The sequence below is a fragment of the Lepus europaeus genome, chromosome 2 (genome assembly GCF_033115175.1).
Source record: "Lepus europaeus isolate LE1 chromosome 2, mLepTim1.pri, whole genome shotgun sequence".
NCBI lineage: Eukaryota > Metazoa > Chordata > Mammalia > Lagomorpha > Leporidae > Lepus > Lepus europaeus.
The window spans coordinates 169,754,980-169,779,751 of NC_084828.1; the positions used below are offsets into that span (position 1 = coordinate 169,754,980).

General features: G+C 45.9%; 1 protein-coding gene across 4 annotated transcripts in view; it reads left to right on the forward strand.

Moving 5' to 3' along the window:
* The window catches only part of FBXL2 (F-box and leucine rich repeat protein 2), a 90,579-nt gene that overhangs the window by 39,065 nt on the left and 26,742 nt on the right, over positions 1-24,772 (forward strand). For 2 of the 4 annotated variants that reach the window (XM_062215920.1, XM_062215928.1), the window contains exon 1: positions 23,277-23,421. Coding sequence is in view for 2 of the 4 variants with exons in the window: in XM_062215928.1 (XP_062071912.1) it covers positions 23,402-23,421 (20 nt within the window). In the remaining 2 variants the exon portion in view is untranslated. Of the gene's footprint in view, positions 1-19,640; positions 19,696-19,951; positions 20,027-20,984; positions 21,168-22,966; positions 23,062-23,276; positions 23,422-24,772 lie in introns of those variants that run through there. The other 2 variants (XM_062215910.1, XM_062215902.1) reach the window with 2 other exon arrangements.

Below are 24,772 nucleotides of genomic sequence, written 5' to 3' on the forward strand. Positions count from 1 at the left end.
TCCAACATGGGAAGCAGTCTACACAGAAGACTCATAGAATTACAGTTTTTCTTTTAAGGTTTATTTATTTATTTGAAAGTCAGAGTTACACAGAGAGAGGAGAGGCAGAGAGAGAGAGAGAGAGGTCTTCCATCCACTGGTTCACTCTCCAATTGGCTGTAACAGCCAGAGCTGCGCTGATCTGAAGCCAGGAGCCAGGAGCTTCTTGGTCTCCCACGTGGGTGCAGGGGCCCAAGGACTTGGGCCATCTTCTACTGCTTTCCAAGGCTACAGCAGGGAGCTGGATTGGAAATGGAGCAGCTGGGTCTTGAACCGGTGCCCATATAGGATGCTGGCGCTTCAGGCCAGAGCGTTAACCCACTGTGCCACAGCAATGGCCCCAAATGACGGTTTTTTTAAACAGCACTCTGACCTCAGAATCCGTCTTTGAGGCATTCTGTTCTTGCTGAAAAGCCCAGGAGAGCATTTCAGGCATGGAAAGCCAAGAGACTGAGCCAAAAATGTCCTATATGAAGGACCTCGGTGGGTGAGACCCCCGTGGAAAGAAGGGATCATCAAAGAAGGGAAGAGAGCCGGCTGCCCCTCTTCCAGTCCCGCTCTCTGCTGTGGCCAGGGAGTGCAGTGGAGGATGGCTCAAGTGCTTGGGCCCTGCACCTCATGGGAGACCAGGAGAAGCACCTGGCTCCTGCCATCGGATCAGCATGGTGCACCGGTGGCAGCGCGCCGGTGGCAGCGCGCCGGCCGCGGCGGCCATTGGAGGGTGAACCAACGGCAAAAGGAAGACCTTGCTCTCTGTCTCTCTCTCTCACTGTCCACTCTGCCTGTCAAAAAATTAAAAAAAAAAGAGAGAGCTGCTGCTTTGCGTATGACCTTGTCTAAATACTGATGGAGCTGTGGATTCAAAAGGCTTCCATAGCCTTGGCAGCTCATGTCAGGAACCTTGGGTGATCACTGACAACATACGTAAGAGTGTTAATTGTTAAATCAACACCAGGAGTCACTGCACGAACTTCCCATGCAGAATCTCTGTCCTCAAAGAGCTGTATTATAATTATGTCTATGTGCTCCCAAAAGATGTATCATTCTTGGGTGCTTCTTTAAAGTTAGGTTTCTCAAAAAAAGAAGTGAAATTAACTTCAAGATGCAATGACTTTGAACAGCCCTTGTCTTGACTGTTGAGGAGCAGTGTGTGCGTGTGTGTGTGTGTGCATGCAAATTGTTGAACTTTTTACATAGCATAGAGTTGGACTTCTGTGTATAAAGTTAATTGAGAACGGATCTTAGTGGAGAATGGGACTGGGAATGGGAGAGGGAGGAGGAGGAGGTATGGAGTGTGGATGGGAGAGTGGATATGGTGGGAAGAAGCACTATATTCCTAAAACTGTATTTATGAAATACATGAAGTTTATATTCCTAAATAAAAGTTTCTTTGGGAAAAAAGATTTATTTATTTGAAGGAGAGCTGAACTCCATCCTGGTCTCCCATGTGGCTGGCAGGGTCCTAAGCACTTGGATTATCTTCTGCCTTTCCCAGGTGTGTTAGCAGGGAACTGGATAGGAAGTGGAGCAGCTGAGACTTGAACTGGTGCCCATATGGGATGCCAGAATTGCAGGTGGCAGCTTTACCCACTACACTATAATGCCATGCCCTAGGTGTAGGATTTTTAAAGCTTTCTGTTTCTTCTTGAGTCATCTTTTCTAGTTTGATTTTTTTTTCCAGGAATTTGTCCATTTTGTCTGAGTTTAAAAAATTGTCGTCATGGGGCCTACGTGGTAGAACAGCAGTGAAGCCCATATGGGCCCATTTGAGCGCCATTCTGACTCTGCTTCTCCTCTTCTGATCCAGCTCCCTGCTACAGTGCCTGGGAACCCAGCAGAAGCTGGCCTGCTTGGGCCCTGCACCCACCTGGGAGACCTGTACGGTGTTCCAGGCTCCTGGCTTTGGCCCGGCCCAACCCTGGACATTGCAGTCATTTGGGGAGTGAACTGGCAAGTGGAAGATCTCTGTGTAACTCTGCCTTTCAAATATATAAGTAAATATTTTAAAAAATTGTCATCTCTATAGTTTTCTTATAAACTCTACAGTGTCTGGTGTAGTATACTTATTTTCATTCATATCATTGTTTACCTTCAAGTGCTGCTTTTCTTGATCGCTCTTACTAGCAGTTTACCTATTACTCCGGCTGAGGCTATGTCCTTGTTCCAGCAGTCCTGACTCTGAGTGTAGATAAGGAGATGGGGCACTAGTTTGTGTCTGGCTACTTCCTGCTGATTCGGGGCACTGACACACTCTGGATCGGATTGATTGAAGAGGAGCAGTCACCCTCTGTTACTGTCTGCAGCTGTGGTCCCAGCCCTAACGTTGGCCATAGGCTTGACAGCAGTCGCCCCCACGACTGGACCTGTGGTGAAAGACTTCTCCTAGCAGTCTTATCTCTCATGGATAGGATGCTTTTCTGCTGTCTCCTGCCTCTGGCCTGATCCCCTGTCGTGGCTCCAGTCCACCCCCCCCCCCCCGCACACCTCTCCCCCACATTTCCTCCTCAAATTCTTAGATGCCTCTCATTACCTCTCCTCTAGCCTCCCAATGTCTCTTCCTGTGGGATCTGCACACACTCCTCCCCCGAGGGCTGGGAAAAGGCCCATGGACTTGTTTACATTACAAGAACCAGATTAGCTTAACAGGCTAATCCTCCGCCTTGCGGCGCCCGCACACCGGGTTCTAGTCCTGGTCAGGGCGCCAGATTCTATCCCGGTTGCCCCTCTTCCAGGCCAGCTCTCTGCTATGGCCCGGGAAGGCAGTGGAGGATGGCCTAGGTGCTTGGGCCCTGCACTCCATGGGAGACCAGGAGAAGCACCTGGCTCCTGGCTCCGGATCAGCATGATGCGCCGGCCACAGCGGCCATTGGAGGGTGAACCAATGGCAAAAAGGAAGACCTTTCTCTCTGTCTCTCTTACTATCCACTCTGCCTGTCAAAACAAACAAACAAACAAGGACCAGAACCCCAGGGTGTGTATCTCTGGAATTCCCAGGGAGAAATGCCAGCACGGCTGGAGGAAGAAACACCAGCATTGCATAGGGAAATAACCCCTGGGGACCATCTGCCGTACCTGGGCAAGGCGTTCTTGCTGCGGCCTCACTCATCAGCCAAGCCCCTTTGTGCATCATGTGTGCTTCCTTTCCCCCTTCCCATAGTGCACTGCCCCCGGGCACATGCGGCCTGGCTGTCCCTCTCCCAGGCCCACCTCCTGCTGGCCACCACGGCTCCTCACACCCAGTGGAAGTGGCTGCGGTGACATTCACCACGTTCCCCTGCCACATGAAAGCATAAAGGTTGTCTTTACCGTGTGATCGCGTGTGTAGAGCCACAAACAGGTGTACATCTGCCTCCCCGCCAGCTGCTCAGGGATCTGTACACTCACCGTCCTACTTCCTCCTTTGTCTGTACCCTAGGCCGGTCTCTGTTTTCTGTTCCTATAACCCACTGCGTCAAGAGGGATTTCGGACTCACCCCCTTGATAACCTGGCTGGGTATCTCGATAGGAATCAGAACAGGAACAACTGGAGTAGCCATTTCAGTAGACGAGGCAAATAAAACAAGGTTTATAAATGACCTAGCACAGCACCATCTCCCCTCCAGGACCAGGTGGACTCATGGGCAGAGCTGCTTCTCCAGAACCGCCGGGCACTAGACCACCTCACAGCCTGGGTGAGGACTGTTGCTTTTACACCAATAAATCGGGTGTGGTAAGAGATGGGATCAAATACACAAATAGATGCGGCAACAAGATGTATTCACAGGGCCGGCACGGCGGCGTAGCGAGTAAAGCCACCGCCTGCAGTGCTGGCATCCCATATGGGCATTGGTTCAAGTCCCAGCTGCTCCACTTCCCATCCAGCTCTCTGCTATGGCCTGGGAAAGCAGTAAAAGATGGCTCAAGTGCTTGGGCCCTTGCACCCATGTGGGAGACCCGCAGGAAGCTCCTGGCTTTGGATTGGCACAGCTCCTCCATTGTGGAGTGAACCAGCTGATGGAAGACCTCTTTGTCTCTCCCTCTATCTGCCTCTTATCTCTCTGTGTAACTCTGAATTTCAAATAAATTTTAAAGTGTAATCACAAGGTAACTCTGCCTCCTTTTGGCCATCGTTTACCTCTGTGGGCAGTGTCTCTAGTGTCTCCTTTTGTCCTCGTGATCATAGTGCTCCTATTTCTGCCGTGTAAAATGAACTTAGTCCAGAGGTTCTTGCAGGGACGAGTAACTGCTCTATCTCAAGCCATCTCACAGTAGCAACACGAAACTGTTCTGCCATCAATCTGATCCCGAGTATAGATCTTTGCTCAAATCCTCGCCCCCATGTCTGTGCTCCGTATTAGCAGGAAATAGCCTTAAAGAAATGGGTGCCCCATCTCTTTATACTAGGAATCAAGATTGATGAACAAAGACGTGAGCCCCGGCAATCTTGGTCATTGCCCAAAGGATAGAAAATACTGGAATTTATTCCTGGTCCCTGAGTCTCAGTTCGGTCTCACACCCTGTTGTCTTTACACCGAACCCCACATTCTCCCCCAGGTCTGGAGGCTGGTGGCCACTTGAAACACCAACACGGAAGAATTCACCTCTGCCTGCTGTCCCCTACCCCCACCCCCACCCCACCCCATCTAAGATATAATAGAGCCTGGCCCCCGAGGCCAGAGCCCTCTGCCACTGTCCAGTCTGTGCACGCCGGCAGATGGTCACCCACCCCCGAGGATTTATCTTCGCCTAAGTTTGGTCTGGCTGCAGTTTCGTTTCCTGCTCCTCTTCTGAACACTTTGGTGCCCCCGGTGAGGCAGCACCGATCTGCACTGTTCTAACAAGGGCCTTGGTGGGTGGAGCTGAGCTGGCTGCTGCGGGCTTTTCCGCCTTCCTCTCTGTGGGCCAGTTAGTTGGAAAGGAATGCAGGGTTTGGGGTGGGGGGACAATACAGCGCCTAGACTGAGCAGGTCTGGAAGAAGGCAGCAGGGAAGGGTCCCTCGGGGATTCTGTCTGCTTTCAGGCAAGGAGCCACAGCGTGGCCATGTCCTTGCTCCATTGAGTTTAAGAACATGTGTATCTCCTGCGTACATCAAATCTCTACAGCTACTCTCCCTTTGGTCTCTTTTTGCATTGATAACCAAGGACTTTTTTCTTTTAAGTCTGTTAATTTTACTGGAACATGTCATGGTACTTGTTACTCTGAGCTGACGGTGCTGGGAAAGAAGAGACGGGTGTGAGGCCACAGCTGGGTGTATTCAGAAGAATGAAGCCTGCGAGGGGCTCACTCCCAGGGGAGCATGCAGCAGAGTTGCCAGCGAACACCTAGCAGAGAGAGCACCTGCCTTACAGACGTGGTCTATATAGTACAGAGTGGTGGGGAGGGGTCTGAGCTAAAGCTGGGCTGCCCAGATAGAGGGAGAGCTTGGGCTGGTTCTAAAGGTCCTGTGAGATCACAGTGTGAGCTGGGAGGGGTTTGGGCTGAGGCTGAGGCTGGACTCAGGGGCCGAGTTCCTGAGCTGGTGGCAGAGCTTGGGAGGAGCAGGGAGAGCTCAGGCTCATGGCTGGTGTGTCCAGCAGTCCAGGCAGGCTGGGGCTGTATGAGCAGGCAGGAAAATGGGGCCTGCTTGCTGTGTGTGGGTGAGAGGTCAGTATGGATCCAAGGTTTCTTGCCTTTGCTGCATCAGATAATGTCAATATGCATAGTGTTGGCCTGTTGGCCGGCACCATGGCTCACTAGGCTAATCCTCCGCCTGCAGCACCAGCACCTCGGGTTCTAGTCCCAGTCAGGGTACCCTGGGTTCTAGTCCCAGTTGGGGTGCTGGATTCTGTCCCAGTTGCCCCTCTTCCAGGCCAGCTCTCTGCTGTGGCCAGGGAGTGCAGTGGAGGATGGCCCAAGTGCTTGGGCCCTGCACCCCATGGGAGACCAGGAGGAAGCACATCCTTGCCAGCATTTGTTGTTTGTTGATTTCTACATGAGGGCCATTTTAACTGGAGTGAGGTGAAACCTCACCATGGTTTTGATTAGTATTTCCCTGATGACTAGTGATCTTGAGCATTTTCTCAAATTTCTTTTGACCATTGAATTTCTTCTCTAGAAAAATGCTTGATGAAGTCCTTTCCCCATTTCTTAACTGGGTTGTTTATTTCTTGTTGTTGAATTTCTTGAGCTATTTATAGATTCTGGTAATTAACCCTTGATCAGTTGTGTAGTTTGCAAATATTTTCTCCCATAATGTAGGTTGCCTCTTCACTTTGCTGAGTGTTTCTCTTGCAGTGCAGAAGCTTCTCAGTTTGGTGTAATCCCTTTTGTCAGTTTTGGCTCTGATTGCGCTTCTGGGATCTTTTCTAAGAAGACTCTGCCTATGCCAGTGTCTTGTAGAGTTTCCTCAATATTGTGATTTGATCGTATCAGGTCGTAGATTTAGTTCTTAGATTCATTTTGAGTGGATTTTTGTGTAAGGTGTGAGGTAGGGCTCTAGTTTCATACTTCTGCATGTGGAGATCCAGTTTCCCCAGCACCATTTGTTAAAGAGACTGTCCTCCTGGGATTGTCCTCCTTCTTTGTCAAACATAAGTTGGTTGTAGATGTATAAATTGATTTCTGGAGTTTCTGTTCTGTTCCATTGGTCTACAGGTCTGTTTTTGTGCCAGTAGCAGGCGTTTTTGATTATAACTGCCATGTAGTATGTCTTGAGATCAAGTATTGTGATGCATCCCACTTTGTTGTATAAGATTTCTTTAGCTATTCAGGGTCTCTTGTGTTCCATGTGAATTTTAGCATATTTTTCTAGATGCGAAAAATATCATTGATATTTTGATTGGTACTGCATTGAATCTGTAAATTGCTTTTGGTAGTATGGACATTTTGATGATGTTGATTCTTCCAATCCATGAACATGGATTATTTTTCCATTTTTTGTGTGTGTCATCTCCTATTTCTTTAGTGTTTTGTAATTATCATTGTAGAGATCTTTGACACCCTTGGTTAAGTCTGTTCCAAGGTATTTGATTTTTTTGTAGCTATTGTGAATGGGATTGATGTGTAAAGTTCTTTCTCAGCCATGACATTATCTGTGTATACAAAGGCTATTGATGTCTGTGTGTTGATTTTATATCCTGCCACTTTACCAAACTCTTCTATGAATTCCAATAGTCTTAGTGGAGTCTTTTGTATAGGATCATGTCATCTGCAAATAGGAATAATTTTATTTCCTCCTTTCCAATTTGTATCCTTTTGTTTTTCTTGCCTAATGGCTTCTGGCTAAAACTTTGAAGACTTTATTAAATAGCAGTTGTTAGAGTGGGTGTCCTTGTCTGGTTCTGAATCTTAGGGGGAATGCTTCCAGCATTTTCCTATTCAGTAGGATGCTGGCCATGGGTCTGTCATATATTGCGTTGATTGTATTGAGGAATGTTCCTTCTATATTCAATTTGCTTATGGTTTTCATCATAAAAAGCATGTTGTATTTTTTTATTTGTAAATTTTATATTGATTAATCATGATAATTGTAAAACCTTGATTTTCTGTATTTTACAAAAGTGTATGACAAGAAATTTGTTACTGATTTTAATAGAAAGCTTTTATTTAATAAATATAAATTTCATAAGTACAACTTTGGGATTATAGCAGTTCTTCCCCCCATACCTGCCCTCCCATCCTCAAACCATCCCACCTCCTACTCCCTCTCCCATCCCATTCTTGATTAAGATTCATTTGTAATTATTTTTATATACAAAAGATCAAATCTATACTAAGTAAAGATTTCAAAGTTTGCACCCACACGGACACACAAAGTATAAAGTACTGTTTGAAGATTAGTTTAACCATTAATTCTCATAGTACAACACATTAAGGACAGAGGTCCTACATGGGGAGCAAGTGCACAGTGACTCCTGTTGTTGATTTAACAATTGACACTCTTATTTATGATGTCAGTGATCACCCAAGGCTCTTTCATGAGCTACCAAGGCTATGGAAGCCTCTTGAGTCCACAGATGCCTACATTATTTAGACAGGGCCATAATCAAAGTGGAATTTCTCTCAACCTTCAGAGAAAGGTACCTTCTTCTTTGATGGCCCCTTCTTTCCACTGGGATCTCACTCACAGAAATCTTTCATGTAGGTAATTTTTTGCCAGTGTGTCTTGGCTTTCCAGCATGTTGTATTTTATCAAATGCTTTCTCTGCATCTATTGAGATAACCATATGGTTTTGTTCTTCAGTTTGTTAACGTGTTGTATCACATTTATTGATTTGCAAATGTTGAACCATCCCTGCATACTGGAGATAAATCCTACTTGGTCTGGGTGAATGATCTTTCTGATTGTTGTTGGATCAATTAGCTAATATTTTGTTGAGGATTTTTGCATCTATGTTCATCAGAGAAATTGGGCTGTAGGTCTCCTTCTTTGGTATTAAGGTGATGCAGACTTCATAGAAGGAGTTTGGGAGGATTCCCTCCCTTTCAGCTGTTTGGAGTAGTTTGAGAAGAATCGGACTTACTTCTTTAAATGTCTGGTAGAATTCAGTGAAGCTGTCCGGTCCTGGGCTTTTCTTTCTTGGGAGGGTCTTTGTTACTGATTCAATTTCCGTCTTGGTTATTGGTCTGCTTAGGTTTTCTGTATCTTCATGACTCAGTTTTGGTAGGTTGTGTCCAGGAATCTACCCATTTCTGCTAGATTTCCTAGTTTGTTGGCCTACAGCTCTTTATAGCAGTTTCTGGTGATTATTTTTATTTCTGTGGTGTCTGTTATATTTCCATTTTAATCTCATATTTTATTGATTTGGAAATTTTCTCTCTTTTTTTGGTTAATTACATCAATGATGTATCAGTTTTGTTTATTTTTTCAAAAAACCTGCTTTTCTTTTCACTGATTTTTGTATTTTTTGTTTCAATTTTATTTATTTCATCTGTAATTTTAATTATTTATTTCCTCCTACTTTTGGGTTTGGTTTGTTGTTTTTTTATTGGTCCTTGAGATATACTGATAGCTCATTTATTTGGTACTTTTCCAATTTTTTCATGTAGGTACCTATTGCCATAAACTTCCCTCTTTTTTTAATATATATACAGAAGATCGATTTAGTATATATTAAGTAAAGATTTCATCAGTTTGTACCCACACAGAAACACAAAGTGTAAAATACTGTTTCAGTACTAGTTATAGCATTACTTCACATTGGACAACATATTAAGGACAGATCCCACATGAGAAGTAAGTACACAGTGACTCCTGTTGTTGACTTAGCAATTTTTTTTTAAATTTTATTTAATGAATATAAATTTCCAGTGTACAGCTTATGGATTACAATGGCTTCCCCCTCCCATAACTTCCCTCCCACCCGCAACCCTCCCCTCTCCCGCTCCCTCTCCCCTTCCATTTGCATCAAGATTCATTTTCAATTCTCTTTATATACAGAAGATCAATTTAGTATAAAGGTTTCAACAGTTTGCACTCACATAGACACACAAAGTGAAACATACTGTTTGAATACTAGTTATAGCATCAAATCACAATGTACAGCACATTAAGGACAGAGATCCCACATGAGGAGCAAGTGCACAGTGGCTCCTGTTGTTGACCCAACAAATTGACACTCTAGTTTATGGCGCCAGTAACCACCCTAGGCTGTCGTCATGAGTTGCCAAGGCTATGGAAGCCTTCCAAGTTTGCCGACTCTGATCATATTTAGACAAGGTCATAAAAGACAGAGTGAGGATAGTAACCAATGATCCTAAGAGTGGCATTTACCAGGTTTGAACAATTATACAGCATTAAGTGGGGAAGAGGACCATCAGTACACACAGGTTGGGAGTAGAGCCATTGGTGGTAGAGTAGAGGTTATGATTACGAAGGAATGAGGCCCGAGTACGCTAGACAGGGTCTAGAACAAAGGACAGAGTCATTATTAGAGGAGCTAAGAAAGGTGCTGTCTAAGCTACAATTAAGTTTTCTGATTGAGAGGCAAATAGAACCTGATAGAAGGGGCTTGATAATAATCTGGTGGGCTTTAGGCCTTGTAAGTTAAGAGGCCCAGACCTATCTATCTCTTCACATGGGGTATATCCTAAGGGAGGTGTGAACCTCCTAGGGGAAGGCACTCTGTTGACTTTCATTACTTGGCTGGGCTGGGAGGAGAGCTGGCCAGGTAAAGGCAGGTGGCATCTCTAACAAGAAATTTACAGTTCTGCCTGCAATGTTGCTGACCCTACTTGACCACACCCTCAGCTGCAGTGGTCACTTTGGAAGTTGGGCTGAGTGAAGGGCTTTTCAGCCTAGAGCCAATAAGATCTGTGGCTCTGACCTGGGCATCCTTCGATTCCAGGGCAGGTCCATTTCCAGTGATCCAACTCTTGGCAGAGCTGCCAGGGCTCTTCACAAGCTGACTTCTGCTGAAGCCCAGGCTTACCACTTTGAAAGCCACTGCAGTGGACTGGCCTGTTGGGTCTCCTTGAGGGCAGATCACTGTACAGATCAGCCATTAATAGGCCTGCCACCCATTGCTTCTGATGCCTAGCTTTCTTTTCCTCCTGGTTTGTGTTAAAGCAGACCAGAGGATGCAAGTCAAGGGAGTGCCCATGTCCCATCTCTAATCTTCGGTGGCCTGAACTACAAGTCTATAGTCACAGGCATGTTCTGTAGTAGTTTTTCTAAGGTAGACAATGCCCATGAGGAAAATTATATTCTCACTTTAAAACTTTCTTTCCCTTTGGTCTGAAAGGGAGGTTTTTTCTACTTACTGTATACTTTGCTGATGGCGAAGTGAATCTAGCTATGAGATTATTATTTAAGTTCTTATTTTGGCTATGCTATTACAGAAAAATGTTAGCCATCTCTTTTATAAGGTCTAAAGATTAAATTGTGCGTCCTACAGATTCCTTCATAATAGAATTAGTTTCCTACCTTGAAGAGAATAGAGAAATGAAAGAAGAAGTTGGGCTTAGAATAGAGAAATGAGGGAGTAAGTCCTAGATCGCTTGCTGACAATAGCAATATCACATGAATACTTAGCAAACAGTTTCAACCATTAGATAACAACTTAAGAAAACATTTACCAGAAGGTCCAATGCCTTCTATAAATTTTAAGAATCATGTATTTGAAAACACCTCTTAAATATCTAACATGGTGTAGTTTGTTTAACCAGTAAACTTAAGCACAACCATATAAAATGTTTTTAGTTTCTTTCTACCAACAAGTTTAAAACATGATACACAGATTCAGGTCACACAAATTAAAATGTATCTTTGATTGATTTTAGCAGCTTAAATTTATGGACAATCTTATCTATAAGCCATTTAAAATAAAACTCTTAATAAAATTTCCCCATGTGGACATACAATATGCACACACATATAACATAACATAATAGACCAATATAGCATTTTTAATAATAGCTTTTAAAATCTTTAACTCTTTTTGTAGATTGCCAATTGATTTGAATTGCTTTTTTAGTAACCTCAGTTAACCATACTTTCTCTCAGTTGGTACTGTTAATACATTATTGGCTTCATCTGTTTACAGAGCCATCCCAAAGTACTGAATACAATGGAAGTGGCTGGAAAAAGTCCATAGGAACCTATAGGAGGACAGCTACACACAGAACTAACAACGCTTTAGTTTTATGAGCAGCAAATCATATATAACTGTGGATGACAAAAGACTTTAAGTCTCCATGTTTAAAATTATAAACTCATAGACCAAATTTGATCTTGTTACAAGGTGATTATTCAAATCTTTGAAAATAAGCACATATTTACATAACCTATAGCTCTTAATAAAAATTCAGCTGTTTTTGAACAATTAGAATTTAACAGACATCAAGAGAACATAATAGATTACTTTAACACATTGCTTTAACAGAGCATCAGAGTTTAATTCTATGTCAAAGAGAAATTGAGCTTCCTGTGATCTTTTGCTATGAGGTTTCCTTCCTTTACCTTCTTTCATATTGGTGACCATGTTTCTGTGTTTCTGTGTGTAACACATATTTAAGCATCTTTTGCAGGGCAGGATGAGTGGCAACAAATTCTTTCAGTTTCTGTTTGCTATGAAAAGTCTTAATTTCACCTTCATTCACAAATGAGAGCTTTGCAGGATATAATATTCTGGGCTGGCAGTTTTTCTCTCTTAGTACCTGGGCTATGTCTTGCCATTCCCTTCTAGCTTGTAGGGTTTCTGATGAGAAGTCTGCTGTGAGTCTAATTGGAGATCCTCTAAGAGTAATCTGACGTTTCTCTCTTGCACCTTTTAGAATCTTTTCTTTGTGTTTCACTGTGGTGAGTTTGATTACAACATGTCGTGGTGAGGATCTCTTTTGGTCATGTTTATTAGGGGTTCTATAAGCTTCCTGTACTAAGATGCCTCTGTCCTTCTCCAAACCTGGGAAATTTTCTGCTAGTATCTCACTGAAAATGCCTTCTAATCCTTTCTCCCTCTCCATGCCTTCAGGAACTCCTAGAACCCGAATGTTGGGTTTTTTAATAGTATCCTGTAGATTCCCGACAATATTTTTTAGATTTCTGATTTCTTCTTCTTTTCTTTGGTTTGCCTGTTTCCTTTCCTGTTCTCTGTCTTCTAAGTCCGATATTCTCTCTTCTGCTTCGCCCATTCTGTTTTTAAGGCTCTCTAATGTGTTTGTCATTTGATCTATTGAATTCTTCATTTCATTATGATTTCTTGTCACTATCAGAGTTTCTTGTTCCACTAATTGTTTCATTTCATTTTGATTTCTCCTTAATATTTCACTTTCACGAGAGAGATTTTCTATCTTGTCCATGAAGGATTTCTGTAGTTCAAGAATTTGTTTTTGAGAACTTCTTAATGTTCTTATCAATTTTTTGAGATCCGCTTCTTGCATTTCTTCTATCTCATCATCTTCATAATCTTGCATTGGGGTGTCTTTTTCATTTGGGGGCGTCATAGTGTCTTCCTTGTTCTTGTTACCTCGATTTTTGCATTTGTTGTTTGGCATGTTGGAGATATTTGGTTTCTTCACGGTGGTGTTTTTTCTTGTTACACTATGGCTCTATATTAAGTGGACTGTCTGCTTTCGGTGGAGCCTTAGAGGCTTGAGATGAGTGTGGCCTGAGAGCTGTGTTTGGTTCCTCAGGGCTGAGGGTGTGTCAAAAATGACACTCCCAGGTTAGGCGTGGTAAATCTCTTTGTTTTGTTTTGTTTTGTTTTTGTTTTTGTTTTTTTTGATTCAAAAGGGAAGTAATTCCACACAGCTGAACGTACTTGGAGGTAGTTAGCAGGCAAATGATATACCCACAGGAGCCAGAGATTAGAAGCTCTTTCCCAAGGACCACACAGGGAATCTGTGCTGCCCTCAGTGTGGGCTCCAATTCTCCTGCAGTCTCCCACTGGGTTGCCAAGTTAGATGCTAATCTCCTGTTATTTCACCCCTCCCCCCAGAGTCAGGTTTTTCTGCTAGGCTCAGGGCCGGTGCAGACCTGAGGTCGCCCTGCTTATGACGTATCTCCAAAATGGCGCCTGCTCTTTGTCTTGCTCGCCTTTGAGAGGTGAGCGGAGAGAGAGAAACTCGTGTCCGTATCGGTCACTTTTTTTTTTTTCCTCTCTCTCTTCTAGTTAGCCTGGTGAACTTTTCCCCACGGAGTTTCAAGCCTCGTTCCCTCTAGTCTCCTCTTTCCGCTTGCCCGCTGGTGTCTCAGGCTATGGAGGTTCGGCTCACCTCGCGTTCCAGCGCTGGTGCGTTGAGTCTGCCGCTGGTGTCCCGAACTTGGGCTCCCACGCTCTCCACGCAGGTCCACTGTGAATCACTAGTTCCGGAAGAGTTTCCTCTGCTGTTTATTCCCCTACTCTTCCTTGACCCTGCAGTATCTCCACTTATATTAACGTGTGTCTTGACGAACTATCAATGTGCTCCCTTCCTATTCCGCCATCTTGCCCCAGCTGACTTAGCAATTTGACACTCTTGTTTATGGCGTCAGTAATCTCCCTAGGCTCTAGTCATGAGTTGCCAAGGCTATGGAAGCCTTTTGAGTTCGCCGACTTCGATCTTATTCCGACAGGGTCGTAGTGCTGACTGCTGATGTACAATGTAATACTTTATCCATTTTAGTATTTTTTTCTCTGTTTTGTTCTAGTACTATTGGATGAACTCTGTAATTAACACACAATTATTCTTAGGTGTTTAAATTTTAATTGAAAAGTGAGCCCTGTTAAATATAACAGTGGGAATAAGAGAAGGAGGAGAAGAACAATTTGGGACATGCTCAATCGGACTTGCCCCAAATGGTGGAGTTAGAAACATGCCAGGGGATTCCAATACAATCCCATCAAGGTGGCATGTACCAATGCCATCTCACTAGTCCAAGTGATCAATTTCAGTTCACAGTTGATCACACTGATAGGTCTAAGAGTCAAAGGGGTCACACAAACAAGACTAGTTTCTGCTAATACTAACTGATAGAATCAAAAAGGGAGAGAACGATCCATCATGGGAAGCGGAATACACAGCAGACTCATAGAATGGCAGATGTCCTAATAGCACTCTGGCCTCAGAATCAGCCCTAAGGCATTTGGATATGGCTGAAGAACCCATGAGAGTATTGTAGGCATGGAAAGCCAAGACACTGTGGCAAAAAAAAAAAAAAAACAAAAACAAACAAAAAAAAAAACCCTAAATGAAAGATCTCTGTGAGTGAGATCCCAGTGGAAAGAACGGGGCCATCAAAGGAGGAGGTACCTTTCTCTGAAGGGAGGAGAGAACTTCCACTTTGACTATGACCCTGTCGGAATAAGATTGAAGTCGGCAAACTCAAAAGGCTTCCGTAAACTTCCCTCTTAATACTGCTTTTGCTATATCCCATAAGTTGTGATATGCTGTATTGTAACCTTCATTTGTTTCCAGAAATTTTTTCATTTTCTTTAGATTTCTTCTGTGACCCGCTGTTCATTTAGGAGCATGTTGTTCAGACTCTATGTGTTTACATTTGATCTAGACACTCTAGAGTTGTTGATTTCCAGCTTCATTCCATTGTGGTCAGAGAAGATGCATGGTATGATTTTTGTTTGTTTGTTTGTTTTTGCATTTGCTGAGACTTGCTTTATGGCCTAGCATATGGTCTATCCTGGAGAAAGTTCCATGCATTGGTGAAAAGAATGTGTATTCTATAATGATAGGATAAAAAGTTCTGTAGATATCCGTTAGGTCCATTTGGTCTGTAGTATCAATTAACTCTACTGTTTCCGTGCTGATTTTCTGCCTGATTAATCTGCCCATTGCTGAAAATGGAGTATTGAAGTCCCCATTACTACAGTACTGGAGTCTGTGTCTTCCTTTAGCTCCATTAACATTTCTTTTAAATAGCTAGGCACCCTGTCATTGGGTGCGTATGCATTTATTATAGTCACATCTTCCTGTTGAATTGGTCCTTAATCACTGTATAGTGCCCTTCTTTGTTTCTTTTAACAGTTTTTATGTTAAAGTCTATTTTGTCTTATATTAGGATGGCAACATCAGCTCTTTTTTGGATTCTGTTAGCATGGAGTATCTTTTTCTGTCCTTTTACTTTCAGTCTGTGTGTATCTTTGTTGGTGAGATGTGTTTCTTGTAGGCAGCAAATAGATGGGTCTTGTTTTTAATCCATCCATCCAGTCTATCTTTTAATCAGAGTTGAGTCCACTTATATCCAAGGTGACTATTGATGAGTAGTGACGTGGCCCTGCCATTTTCCCGTGAACATTCCTGTTGTTTGCTTTGGATTTCCTTTGTGCTTCTGGGGAGTTTTCTGCCATCTCATTCTTTTATAATGATGGCTCTCTTTCTGTGTTTCTGTGTGTAGAACATCCTTCAGCATCTTTGTAAGGCTGGGCAGGTGGAGACAAATTCTTTCAATTTCTGTTCATTATCAAAGGTCTTTGTTTCACCTTCATTCATCAGTGAGAGCCTTCAGGACGCAGCATTCCGGGTTGACAGTGTTGTTAAGACTCTGACTCTTTCACCATTGTAGCTGCAGGGTTTCTGATGAGAAGTCAGCTGTGAGTCTTACTGGAGATCCTCTGAGAGTGATTTGGCATTTCTCTCATACACATTTTAGAATCTTTATGTTTTATGTGGAAAGTGACTACATATGTCGTGGTGAAGATCTTTCCTGGTCATGTCTGTTAAGAGAATGTGTGATGGCCAGCACCGCAGCTCACTAGGCTAATCCTCTGCCTTGCAGCACCGGCACACTGGGTTCTAGTCCCGGTCGGGGCACCAGATTCTGTCCCAGTTGCCCCTCTTCCAGGCCAGCTCTCTGCTATGGTCCGGGAGTGCAGTGGAGGATGGCCCAAGTGCTTGGGCCCTGCACCCGCATGGGAGACCAGGAGAAGCACCTGGCTCTTGGCTCCGGATCAGCATGGTGCGCCGGCTACAGCGCGCCAGCCACGGCAGCCACTGGAGGGTGAAACCAACGGCAAAAGAAGACCTTTCTCTCTGTTTCTCTCTCTCACTGTCCACTCTGCCTGTAAAAAAAAAAAAAAAAAGTTCTGTGTGCTTCCTGTACTTGGATGTCCCTTTCTTTCTGCAAACTGGGGAGGTTTTCTGTAATTATTTCACCTTCAGAAACTCCTAAGACCTGCATTTTGGGTCATTAGATAGTATCCCATGGATCTCCAACACTGCTTTTAAGTTTTTAAATTTCTTCTTTTTTTTAAGATTTATTTATTTATTTGAAAGTCAGAGTTACACAGAGAGAGGAGAGGCAGAGAGAGAGAGAGGTCTTCCATTTGCTGGTTCACTCCCCAACTGGCTACAACAGCTGGAGCTATGCCGATCCAAAGCCAGGAGCTTCTTCCAGGTCTCCCACACGGGTGCAGGGGCCCAAGCACTTGGGCCATCTTCCACTGCTTTCCCAATCCACAGCAGAGAGCCAGATTGGAAGTGGAGCAGCCGGGACTCAAACCAGCACCCATATGGGATGCCGGCACTGCAGGCAGCAGCTTTACCTGCTATGCCACAGCGCCAGCCCCTGTTTTTTTGTTTTTTTAATTTTTGACAGGCAGAGTGGACAGTGAGAGAGAGACAGAGAGAAAGGTCTTCCTTTGCCGTTGATTCACCCTCCAATGGCCGCCGTGGTAGCGTGCTGCGGCCGGCGCACCGCGCTGATCCAGTGGCAGGAGCCAGGTGCTTCTCCTGGTCTCCCATGCGGGTGCAGGGCCCAAGCACTTGAGCCATCCTCCACTGCACTCCCTGGCCACAGCAGAGAGCTGGTCTGGAAGAGGGGCAACCGGGACAGGATCGGTGCCCCGACCGGGACTAGAACCCGGTGTGCTGGTGCCGGAAGGTGGAGGATTAGCCTAGTGAGCCGCGGCGCCGGCCCCTGTTTTGTCTTTTTGTTGTTCTTATTTCCAAGATTTGTCTTCTAATTAGGATATTCTTTGTTCTGCCTTTTCCAGTCTGCTGTTGAGGATTTCCACTGATTTTTTATTTGAGCAAATGAATTTCATTTTGATTTCTCTTTAATATCTCAGTTTCGTGGGAAAATTTTCATTCATGTCATGTAAGATTTTCTTTAGTTTGTGGATTTGATTCTAATTGCTTTTGAGTAATCCTATGATTAATTTTATTTCTGTTTCTGGCATTTTTTTCAGTCTCTTCATCTTTGTATTCTAATATTGAAATGTTGTGTTCCTTTTGGGGGGTGGTTATCATGATGTCTTCTGTATTCTTGTTTCTTGAATTTCTGTTTGTTTTTAGGCATTTGTGGAGTTGATTTTAGTTGTGTTTTCTCCTGGTGGCTGTTGTCTTTGAGCTATGCCTCTGTGGCTTTGTGGAATGTCTGCACTTTTAGTGATTACCAAGAGGTGTACTGTGGGTGTGGCCAGGGTGCTCTGGTCAGTGTTCCAGAGTAGGGCACATTTCCAGGGTAATACCCAAGCTGGGCATGGTAGATCTCAATCCCCAGCTACACCCTGCACCCACTCTTGTAACCACTGTGCCCTGGTCTCAGCACACAAGGCTCCCACAGTTGCCAGGTCCAGAGGTTTCTTTCTGCCCTGCCAGCTTGTCCAGGCATCAGAGGGGCAGGTACTCCCTGAGACAGCTCTGCCTAGACGTCTTGACTCTGGGAGGCTGTGGGTGCCCCACCGCCCCACATGGCTGCCCGGCACCTCCCAGCCAGACTCAGTCAGTGGGGACTGTGAACCATTCCCTCTGCTAGAATCTCTGTGTGACATGAGTGCACAAGAGCCTCTGGCCAAACATTGCTGCCTGCCCGCCACCGCCACTGCTGATTAGGCGTGTGCACAGAGGCTGTAGCTGCCACCGTAACCCAAAGTGGTACCTGCCCTCCCTGCCGGGCAGCGGGCGCTGTTTTGGGGAAGTTGCAGGAATGCAAACGCCCCCCTCCACTTTCACTGGGTCCACGAGCAACCGCCAGCCCCCAGGGCTCGAGTCTGGACGCGCACTGCACTCTCCCTCCAGCTGTCACCACGGGTTGCTGCAGTCCGCCCTCACCTCCGTCTCCAAACTGCTGCCCACTCTGGCTCTCGGCCCCTGCAGCTGTGCTGGTCCTGCGTGTCTGCACCCCTCACATGGGCCACAGCGTTCATCCTCCTCCCGTAGGACTTGCAGTGTGCTTTTCTCTCCAGTTCTCCCCTGAGCGTGCACACCCTATACTTCTCACTGTCATTAGCCCAGTGACACACGTTGCTCCCTAATCTGCCATCTTGGAATCTCTCCCTTGATTTGATCTTTTTTTTTTTTTTTAAGATTTATTTATTTGAAACTCAGAGTTAAGCAGAGAGAGAGAGAGAGAGAGAGAGAGAGAGGTCTTCCATCTGCTGGTTCACTCCCCAATTGGCCACAATGGCCAGAGCTGTGCCATTCTGAAGGGAGGAGCCAGGAGCTTCCTCCGTGTCTCCTATGCAGGTGCAGGGGTCCAAGGACTTGGGCCATCTTCTACTGCTTTCCCAGACCATAGCAAAGAGCTGGATTGGAAGTAGAGCAGCAGGGACTCAAACTGGTACCCATATGGGATGCCGGCACTGCAGGCAGCAGCTTTCCCTGCTATGCCACAGCGCTGGCCCCTTGATTTGAACTTGAGAATAATCTTACCTGGATTTTCTTTGGAATGTTGGCTTGGAAAATTTTCTTGGCTTTTTAGGAAAAACTGAGTGCTTACAGACCTACTAAATAATGAGTGCCATCCTTCTACCAAGTGAACAAATACATAGAATGGGTTTCATCACTGTGCTTTTTGGAGCCACATTATCTGTGGCTTGAGCCTCTGAGCTTGTTTGGGGCGTCCACCACCGGAAGTATTTGCACAGTGCAGTAGGAGTATGAGAAGGATCCAGCCAGCCCCAGGCTCCGTGCCTGAGAATGGAGCTAGGGGTGATCTGCTTTCCCATGTCCGTGTCTTAGAGCAAAGGCAATAAAATTGTAATGAGTTCTATTTTAAGAGAATTTGTAAAGTGTCTAATCAGAACAGCTCTGGATGTGCAAACATTTACTATTTCACAGTAGTGATCTAAAATTATAGTGCACTTGTGTGTTGCACATTGCGGAATCTTGAAACACCAGATGGCTCTTTAGGTTTTACCTTTTGAATTACGAGTATCCTAAATGTTTAACACCGGCTCATTTTTGTGTTTTTCCCTTTTCTTCCTAGAATATTTTCCTTCTTGGATATAGTCACTCTGTGCCGATGTGCACAGATTTCCAAGGTAGAGTATTCTGTAGATTTTCAATGAATACCAAATGCTGCTAGAATGGGGCTGAGTTTTAGTTTAAATAGTCATTGCAAATTAAAATCTCATCTTTCATATCTAACAATGTCATCATAATTCTGTATTTGATGATAAACTTTAATATACATCAAGAATGGGAGTTTAGAGGGACAAAAGCTGAGCCAAGACTATTACTGCTCTCAGTAAATGTATCTCCTTGACCTCAGCTCATGTCTCACCTCCCACCTCCTAGGCTTGGAACATCTTAGCCCTGGATGGAAGCAACTGGCAAAGAATAGACCTTTTTAACTTTCAGACGGATGTGGAGGTAAGGTTGTTGGCCTTGGTTTATGCAGCACACTCTTCTAGAAGGTGAGGAAGTGTTTGCTTCTTTCCTGCCTTGTTTCAGCTGCATTTAGATTGAATATTAAAATGCGGGTGTGGAAAAGAGGGAGGAAAACCTGGGAGGTATTGGGGTTTATCAAGACCAAATTTCTGCTTGCATGTTTCTTTTGCCTTGTGTCAGTTTTAGACAACTTTCCCCCTTGGTCATATTTCTGAACTGAGTTGTGTCACTCCATTTTTTTTTTTTAAGATTGATTTATTTATTTGAAGGCAGAGTTAGAGGGAGATGCTATGTGTCCGTGCGTGCACGCGCGCACACACACACACACACACACACAAGGATAGATATCTTCCATCCGCTGGTTCACTCTCCACATGGCTGCATTGGCCAAGACTGGGCCAGGCTGAAGCCAGGAGCTAGGAGCTTCATCTGGGTCTCTCATGTGGGTGCAGGGGCTCGAGGACTTGGGCCATCTCCCACTGCTTTCCCAGATGCATTATCAGGGAGCTGGATCAGAAGTGGAGCAGCTGGGACTTGAACTGGTGCCCATATGAGATGCGGCCTTACCCGTATACCACAGTGTGGGCCCTGCCACTCCATTGTTTAAAGCCTCTGGCAGTGCTGCCCACCGCTCCCGTGCAAGCACACGGCGTCATCAGTCACCCTGAGAAGGGGCAGCCACCTGATGACAGCTCACAGCCAGGCTGCAGTGGGAGGGGGCGCCTAGCTGTCCCGCTGGCCCACTGCTTCCTTGCAGTACATCCAGTAAATCCAGCTCACTCGCTCGCTCTCCCGCGCTCGCTCGCGCTCTCTCTCTCTCTTCCCCCTCTGGAGAATTCCTTCCCTGCCCCGACACAGGTGGACATGGTGTAAGATTTGGGGTAGAGCGAGGAGGACACAGACATAAAGCCTCCGCTCTGCGTTGTCACCCCTTGCCCAGCGCTCTAAGCTCGGGAGACCTGACCGTTGTTACTCTGAGTGGCGCACCGAGAACTCTACTTTGGCATCAGAAGAGTAGAAACGACAGGAGGAGGTGATCTGAGTGGCCCGACGGCCCAGAAGCTTCCCGTGCCTCTGTCGTGCTGTCTAGGAAGTCAAGAGGCCAGGCCGTCTTTGAAGCCTGGTGTGTTTCTAGGTTCTGTTGTGTTTAACGGGAAACAGGTCACTGATTTCTCTGAGGAGGAGTCAACATGACCGAATGAGGGAAGTTTGTTAAAACTTGACTGTGAAGTACCAAATTTCTCACCAAACAGAGGAGTAATAAGAAACACGGCCATTGTCTGGAGTGAGGACTCATTGGAGGTTCTTGAGATCCCAGAGTTTATTATCTGCTCAGTGGTGATCAAAGCTTATTCACTTCCAGTGTAGCCAACTCAGTTCTGGTGTGAAATTGCATTTTGACACTTACTCATGGGGCTGGCGCCATGGTACAGTAGGTCAATCCTCCGCCTGCGGTGCTGGCATCCCATGTGGGCGCCGGTTCTAGTCCTGGCTGCTCCACTTCCAATCCAGCTCCCTGCTCATGTGCCTGGGAAAGCAGCGGAAGATGGCCTGAGTGCTTAGTTCCCTGTCACCCATGTGGAGACCTGGATAGTGCTCCAGGATCCTGGTTTCAGCCTGGCCCAGCCCTGCCATTGTGGCCATTTAGGGAGTGAGCCAACAGGTAGAAGAGCTCTATGTCGCTCTCTGTAACTCTGCCTTTCAAATAAATAAGTAAATCTTACAGACTGCTGTTTTGTGAAGCAAGGTGCCAAGTCAGAGTTAGCTAGAAGGAGTGAGTTCCTAGTATTACACAGCCCTAGGGAACACTGAGGGGGATGAGAGGAAGCGTTTACAATACATCTAAAAAATGTATTTAATTTACTTGAAAGAGTTACACAGAGAGGAAAGGAAAGGCAGAGAGAGGGATGGAGAGGGAGAGAGAGGTCTTCCATCCACTGGTTCACTCCCTAAATGGCCACAACAGCCAGAGCGGTGCCGATCCGAAGTCAGGAACCAGGAGCTTCTTCCAAGTCTCCCACATGGGTGCAGGGGCCCAAAGACTTGGGCCATCTTCTACTGCTTTCCCAGGCCACAGCAGAGAGCTGGATCAGAAGTGGAGCAGCCGGGTCTCGAACTGTTGCCCATATGGGATGCCGGCACTGCAGGTGGCGGCCTTACCCACTTCGCCACTGCGCCGGCCCCCAATACATTTTCATACCCTTAGAATAGTAGTAATGCTTAGCTGGAGTAGGATTTCCCTTTTTTAAAAAAAAATTAAAAAGTATTTATTTTTTCATTCTATTTGAGAGAGCTCTGATCTACTGGTTCACTCCCTAAATGCTTGAAACAGCCAGGGCCGGTCAGGGTGAAGCCGGGAGCCCGTGGCTCCATCCCAGTCTCCCATGGGGGTGACAAGGACTCAGGTACTGGAGCCATCACCTGCTGCCCCCCAGGGTGCAGATTACCAGGAAGCTGGATGGGAAGCAGAGCCAGGACTCGGATGCACTCAGACGCGGGATGCACACGTCCCGAGTAGCGACCTAACTCCTGTGCTAAACATCCGACCCTGGGACTGCCTTCTTTAATCAATGTGCTTTAGAGCTCTCCTTTAGGGGGACAGTGTTCTCCCAGCTCCCTCAAAGAGCCTTATGGAAGGGGACAGCTGTGAGTGCCAAGTAGGTGAGGACTGATTCCAGGGCTAGCGTTTTCAAGAGTCAGTGCAAGGCTTTGTTGTGTTTTTCAAATGCACTTAATGCTTGAATTAAAACCATTTCCTTGCTTGCAGCCCATTTATGCACTAGGGGTAAGGCTGAGGTACTGGAGGGACGTTGCACACTGTCTTCTGTTACCCTGGAGACGTGGGTCTGGTTCCCAGGTTTCACCTGTTTTGCTGTTAGATAAGCAGCGTGAACAGTGACTTTCTCCGCCTGTCGATTCAAGGGCCGCGTGGTGGAGAACATCTCGAAGCGGTGCGGCGGGTTCCTGAGGAAGCTCAGCCTGCGCGGCTGCGTCGGGGTCGGGGACTCGTCCTTGAGGTAAGTCGGCCCCGTGCACAGCACACGCCTGTCTGCCAGGGATTCCCCCCGCGGCAGCCCTGGGCGTCGCAGGCCCGGGTCGGAAGCTGAGTCCCTCTGTTAGAGGAGAGGGGTTGGGTTGCTCCCTGTGGCTGAAGGTCAGTGCCCTCTTCTGCAGGGCAGCGCTGGTAGCGCCCGCGTGTCCTGGCTCCGTGTGAGACGATGCATGTGACGCACTTGTTCATCTCTTCCGTTCCCACTTCACGGTGCGGTCCTCCTGGTCTCCTGGCCCCTGCTTTCTAACAGGAACTGTGCTAAACGACAAAGTGACTAACAAAGCTCCTTAGCGCGAGCTGGAATTATGCTTGCTCATAATGAGCCGTGAGTATTATATTGATTTTATTAAAGTTAGCAATACGTATCCTGTCCAACCAAACCCATGCCCACTTCTCATGGGTAGTCATTGTTTATTGGAAATGTTATCGCACCGCTGCTAAGGTCCTGCATTTGGAGAGGCTGAGTCAGGAGACAGGGATTGGAGCTGTCAGGGCCTTGTCCGTGAGGGATTGGAGCTGTCAGGGCCTTGTCCGTGAGACCTCCGTACTGCGTCAGAGATTGGCTAACGGAGGAGCTACTCCTTGTAACAGACTTTGTGTTCTTGCAGACATAAGTGTTACCGCGGTGTGCATCAAGCACAGACCACAGAATGTGTGGAAAATAGAGAATGCAGACAGTAGAGTTGATGATGGAGACATCTGCTGTACCATGGCTAGAACAAATGGACTCAGAGCATTTTTCACGTGTCGGGCTGCTGCTGTGGCACACAGGGTTAAGCCTCAGCCTGCTGCGCCGGCATCCCACATCGGGGCACTGGTTCAATCCCCGCTGCTCCACTTCCCACCCAGCTCCCTGCTAATGGGCCTGGTGGTCGATGCAGCTGTTTGGGGAGTGAACCAGCAGAAGGAAGATTTCTCTCTCTCTCTTTTTCTCCCTCTCTTTCTGTAGCTCTGTCTTTCAAATAATAATTCTTTTAAAAAAAGTTACGGAACAAACATGGATTTGTTTTTAAATCAAGAACCTCATGCCATTTTCTGCTGCTTCTTAAGCATTGTAAACCAGTAGCATGGGCTGAATCTACCGTAAGTGCAAGCTGCCACAGTGACATGTCCTCAGATAAATTAGAACAAGGAGCGTGCATCTTTTGGAGGATACATTAAAGAATCTAAAGCTGTGGATTGCCAATGAGGGACAGCAAAGACACACATTTTTTTTTTTTTAATTTATTTATCTGAAAGTCTGAGTTACACAGAGAGGGAGAAATGGAGAAGAGAGATTGTCCATCCTCTGGTTCACTTCCCAAGTGGCTGCAACCGCCAGGGCTGAGCCAGGCTGAAGCCAGGAGCCGGGAGCTTCATCTGGGGCTTCCATGTGGGTGCAGGGGCCCAACACCTGGGCTGTCTTCCACTGCTTTTCCGGACGCTGGATTGGAAGTGGAGCAGCCAGGACACAAACCGGTGCCCACATAAGATGTCGGTGTTACATGGTGCACTTTACCTGCTGTGCCATAGTGCTGGCCCCAAGAACACATTCTTATCTTGGCAATTGACATAAAACCATAGCAGCCAAAGAATCTTATTTTAGAGAAATCATCTGTGTTACTTTGTCAAAGAACTGTGTATATTTTTGTGTGTGAAGACCAGATCACCGTGAGAAATGGTGATAGGAATAATGG